Raw genomic sequence first — 5,607 nt, 5'->3', positions numbered from 1 at the left:
TTTTGCTTTCAGGCTTTTCTTGTGTTCCGTGGAACACATTTGTGCAAGTCATTGTAGAGATCCCCATAAAGGCAAACGAGTAAATTACGCGATGTAGTGTGGCAGCTACTTTTCGGCCTTTTGTCTCTTCAGTCTGTTCTATTTGCATTGTATTTACATATCGCTAGCATGCTTATGACATTTCCCTCCTCGTCATTTCACTGTATTTGTAACACCACACACAAAAAGCTCTATTTCCTTCATTCTTCAAGGCCTGTGTGAGAAGGAGTCTTCTTCCTAGGTCATCGCATAGCCCCGTACCTAGTGTAACCTTCTGTAGGCTGAGCTGGTGTCTGTGCTCTGCTGCTTCCCTGGTTGTGACAGGCCCCTTGGAGATGGCACAGAGCGTCAGCAGAGCAAGCAATTTTCTTGAAATGGTATTGGGACCTATTTTACTTTAATTTAAGGGTAAGAAGAGTTTTGACTGGATGTCAGAAGCTGTATTAGAAACAAGCTTTATCAGAGCTGTACTATGATCAGAGACAGAGCACTCGGATTTCTTGAATTAAGAAATATCTGGAAGCAGTGAATTTCACCTGTATTGTTACTCTGCTTTTTGTTATCAGCTCATCTGCCCTCTACACAATTCACTGAGTAAAAAGGATTAGACTGACACAATTCAGCCTCTTGCTGCAATCCTTTCATTCACAGAAACAGAATTTTGCTAGAGTTATTTAGGATGGTACAAAATAAGTAGGCTTGCTAGCTGATGGAATAAAGGATGAAGATATTAAAGCTTATTTTATCATAACTTTCATTTTCCCTTCTGTTTTTCAGTACTAATTTTCACTTTTTTAGCTAGCTTTCAATATTCTCTTTTGATATATGGAGTAGATGTATCATTGTGGCAGATTGTTGTGTGTCTTCTCTGTTTAATCCCTGAATCCTTGTTGCTTATGCTTATAATTGCTAACCACGCTTAGGAAGATAAGATACACGATCCCTTCGTCTTCACCGAACGTGAGGTAAAGTGTAACTGGGGAGAGAAACCTGCAGTTGAAGACAGTAGGACAGAATTCTGCTTCCAGAAAGGAGGGGGGAATGTTTTATTTATTTTGAAGGCCTGGTTTCAGGTGAAATATTCTAACTTTGAAAGTTGGCATACATTTGCTAACAGAGTAGACTCGGGCAGTTCAAGTGATTCAAGGCCTTCTACCTCTTTTCTGTGGCTGCAGCATCAATGCTGCCTGAAGAAATACTGTGAATTAGCTCCTGAGCCGCGGACTCCTCATAGTCCAACATGGTAAACTGAAACTGGTACTCATTCGGGTTAGGATTCACGTGCTGCTGTTCAGCCATTTCTGCTGCTGGTCTGGGAGTTCTGCTATGAGCAGTAATTGTAAGCTTAACTTTCACACTGAAGCATATTTAAGCTGTCGGGAACATTTGCTGTTCCTAACAAGTTTGTGTATTGTCTTAACAGCCTTAAAGAGTTGCTGAGAGCCAAATTAATTGAATGCGGCTGGAAAGATCAGTTGAAGGCACACTGCAAAGGTAACGGTGGTCAAATAACTAATATCCTTTGTAATCATCTGAGGTTCTGACCAAATGAAAGTCCCAGATGAAAGCTTTACTGCCTAACAGTCAATTTAAATGAGACTTGGGCAAGAGGAAAGTGTCCCTGACAGTTGGTTTTGCATGCAAGAAAGTATCTTGCCAGCTTGGCAAAAAAAAATAATCTTGAAACTTCTCTGATCTGAAACTTATTAAGCTTCTGAGAAAAGATTGGACTTGGTTCCCTAAATATTCATGATGATACAGCTTTTTGTTTTGAGAGAAATCACTTCCTTACCACAGGAGAATAAAAACCAAGATAAAGGAAAACGGAGCAAATAGAGTGGTGCACAACTTAGAAACTTTAGAGAACTCTGTTGTCTGCATAGGGGAGAGAAAGAAGTGCATTTGTACTCTCTCTGAACACAATTCTTGAAAATAAGATCATCTACTTAGATGAGAGAAAACAAGCAGATGAGCCTCTAAATACCCAAATCTTTAGTTTTGAGTTAAGTATTTAGTATTACTACAACTTATTGCCTTGTAAATTGTATGAAACTATTATAAATAGTATTTAAGCATCCAGGAATATTACTGCATGATGAAATTTCCTTAAAGCAAACAACAAATCCCTTGAGCTTTCGCGTTAATTCTGGTTTGGTCTGTTGTGCCCAGCAACTCAACATTCCATTACAAAGTTTTTCTTTTTGTAGGGCTGAGTGTGTTAAATTGTTTTCATAGTGGGATTTGCAGAGAAGGCTGAAATGATTCATGCTTGCAGTTGTCTGCCTGATGCCACTGCCAGAGATTACCCATTTCAGTAGTACAGATAGCGAAAGGGATGTTTATCTGCCTTCTCAACTGTACACTTTGTACTCTGCTATAGTAAAGTTATGTAAAATTGTTTTGTTTACATTAGTATTTTGAACTGTAATTGCAGCTGCTGGGAATGCAAATGTAAGTTTGGTTGTCCCTGTTAAGAGCCTAATAACCTCCGATAGAAAGGACAAAGAAGGATTTTGGCGGGTTGTTGGTTTTGTTAGGGTGTGTGGCAGTTTTTTGGTAGCTTGTTCTAGAGCCTCTTGCCATTGTGGATTAGGGCAAATAACTGAGCAATCCAGGATTAATTTCTACAAGGGAATTCAGCCAAGAAAAAGTTTGCAAATAGTCCATGTGATGTCAGTTCAGAAAACATACTTAGTGTCTTGGGGACAATCAATCCTATGTACTGACATATAGTTAAAAACAGTCATGTTTAGGCAAAATATTTTAGGTTTATGCTGCTGAATTGAGGTTTCTTCTCAGCATGGACTTCTGCATTTTTCAGTAGTCTTCAAGGCACTGTAAGTAGATAATTTGTTTAAATACTGGTATGTATTAATCATACAGTATATCTTAATCATAGCTTTTATCTTGCTGTAGATGTATACCTTTCTTTCAGATACGCTTTTTTACTTTGCTGAAATATATGGAGAGATGTTTAAGCCAGTTAGGAAGACTAATATTTACTGTCTCTGTGCTCTCCCTTGTTCTATGTCCCAAAGTCTTTTTCCAATTGCATCTCTTTCTCACTATTATGTAAATAATGTGTTTGAAGAGATAAGCAGACCAACTTGTGAACTGCTACAACACTCCAGTAATATGCACATCCGGTAATGCTCAGAAAAGCTTAAACTTGGTAAGATTTGATTTTAAAATATGAGCTGATCAAGATGCATTAGTAGTGACAAGTTCCCATCCTTAAACCTACGGTATGAATAAGAGACGAAATCCACTGTACAATGCAGTGTAGATACTGAGTTAATAACCTACATTTAGGTCACAAGCTACTTCATCTTCTCCGATGACCTATGCATGCAGGTTTTGTCTTCTAATGAATGGATTAAAAGGCTTAAAATTATGTGTCTTGGTCTTCCCCAGATGTCATTAAAGAAAAAGGATTAGAGCATGTTACTGTTGATGATTTGGTGGCAGAAATCACTCCCAAAGGCAGAGGTAAGAAAATGCAAACATGGATGTGGTCATACATCAATAAACATACATTCCTGTATTTCATTAATATTTTGAAAGCAGCACTATGAACTTGCCTGTGTTGGATTCAAGGAAAAAATGTTAATAGCTTGATATTAACTACAAATAAAACATGAATTTGTATTGTGTAACAGACATTCAAAATCTATAAAGAGCTGTGTGTGTTGACTACTTTTGCAGGTTACATTATTTAGTCATGAGTCTGTATTCATCTTTATAATTGACTTAATGGTCCCAAGGAAACTTGGGCTATGAGGCAGAGATGTTTTAAAATTCCAATTCTTTTTAAGATGGAAAATCTGTACTAACAGTACTAGTGTAATGGGAAGCGGGAAAAGGAAAGCACATAGCATACAGATACAGAAAAATGCAGTCTCTTAAGACTGAGGTCATGGCTGAGATTTTTTTTTTTTTGGGGTCTTAAATTTGTGAGAAAAGAAGTAGGATAATCAAACTAGTTTCTGATTATTACATCCTGTTTACAGTTGAATAATCCTTTCCCTCAAACTTTCCAATTTTCTTGACTATGGCTAGGCTAACTATTAACTGCCAGTAACAACAGCGTTCTCAATAGACTTCAATTTTAGCCTGTTTTGAATGGGAGAAAAGTAGATATGCTATATGAAAATCAAGTAGCTTCAGTTACTTTAGGTATTAACAGAATTGCAAGAACAAAGAAAGAATAGAAGTAGCTGTTGTAAAAGGCTGGTATTAGCATATTTTCCATTTTGTCTTTTTTACTTCTTGCTTTCTTATTTATGTTTCAGCCCTGGTACCAGACAGTGTAAAGAAAGAACTCTTGCAAAGAATAAGAACCTTCCTTGCGCAGCATGCCAGTCTTTAACTTTGACGTTCAGCTGGGATACAGTGTCTCTCTTTCTGTATTATGTCAATCATGTCAGGATTGGAATGCAGTTTCCATACTTAAGGATGGAAAATCTTTTTTTTTTTTTTTTTTGGATGATGAGTTGACGTTTCTTTGCATTGCATCAATTTCTTAAACTTGGTGTTATTTTAATAAAAAATTTTGTGGACTTGTGGTTCTAAGGCTCTTCTCTCTATCAGTGCACTGTAATATGGTGTCACCTATTCCAGTTTTTAATAATCCATAATTTTATATGGTTGTGCAGACTTGCTCAGATTTTCAGAAAAGAAGCATGATTAACAACTGTGTTAACTAGAAATGAACAAGGGGGAAAAAAGCGTGGAAAATGGGTTATGACACGCTACTGAGCATATCCTTTCCAATTTTCCCTAAGTAGCTGGGCAGCCTGAAGAAGTTAAGACTACATGACGCTGTTGGTGGCATTCCTCTCGGTACTTCTTTGCTAGAGAGTGAGTGGTTTGAAGTCTCTGACTTGTGTTGCGCATACTCACTCAGTAATTCATAGGAAGATGAATTCTTCAAACAAAAAATGGCAGTCATATCTTTCATCAATAATCCTCTCTTCACATTTACTTTAATTAGAGAGTCACTATTTTGATCCACAACTACTGTTTTCTAGCTTTGCCTATATTACTGGTAGTTTTTAATTATGTGGATCTTTGGGGCCTTTTGAAATTAAAGTGATACAATAATTGGCTAACGTAAGTCTCTTAACATGGTACATTTTAAATTCTCGTATCTGGAACTGCAACATTGGCCAGGTCTATAAACAGCTGCGAAAATAAAGTTGATGAATAGAGAGGATCAGGGGCTTTGAAGTGAGAACATTTAATTTTTGCCATCTTCAATTTGAGGTGTCTAATAGCCGATGAAGTGGAGGAGAAGCATAAGCAGGAACTGAATGAGCGATTGGATACTGTTGTGACTCGGCTGCTGTGAAAAGTGAATTGACTCAACATAAATCTTAATCCTCCCAATTGGAATACTCCTCTCAAACCCGTCACTTAGCGTGGAGCTATTCTTGCCCAGCTGCTTAGAAAGTCGTGCCTGCAGCAGCGGGGTTGGGCCCGGCTGCCCTCCCGCTGTGAGCTCTTCCCCGAGGAGCCGCGCGGGGGCACCCGCGCCTCGCGGGTGGGGAGGGCGGCGGCTGCTCCCCG

The 5,607-nt window shown here is 38.3% G+C and overlaps 1 protein-coding gene across 1 annotated transcript in view; it reads left to right on the top strand.

The window, feature by feature from the left end:
• The window catches only part of ENY2 (enhancer of yellow 2 homolog (Drosophila)), a 5,211-nt gene extending 607 nt beyond the window's left edge, over positions 1-4,604 (top strand). Inside the window, exons 2-4 of the mRNA XM_009327142.1 lie at positions 1,463-1,533; positions 3,454-3,528; positions 4,332-4,604. Coding sequence (XP_009325417.1) covers positions 1,463-1,533; positions 3,454-3,528; positions 4,332-4,408 — 223 coding nt within the window. The 3' untranslated portion in view covers positions 4,409-4,604. The remainder of the gene's footprint in view (positions 1-1,462; positions 1,534-3,453; positions 3,529-4,331) is intronic.
• Positions 4,605-5,607: the final 1,003 nt, after the last annotated feature.

Source organism: Pygoscelis adeliae, unplaced genomic scaffold (assembly GCF_000699105.1).
Source record: "Pygoscelis adeliae isolate BGI_AS28 unplaced genomic scaffold, ASM69910v1 Scaffold911, whole genome shotgun sequence".
Classification (NCBI taxonomy): Eukaryota; Metazoa; Chordata; class Aves; order Sphenisciformes; family Spheniscidae; genus Pygoscelis; species Pygoscelis adeliae.
The sequence above is the reverse complement of the archived record's forward strand: the minus strand, read 5'-3'. Positions and strand labels throughout refer to the sequence as shown.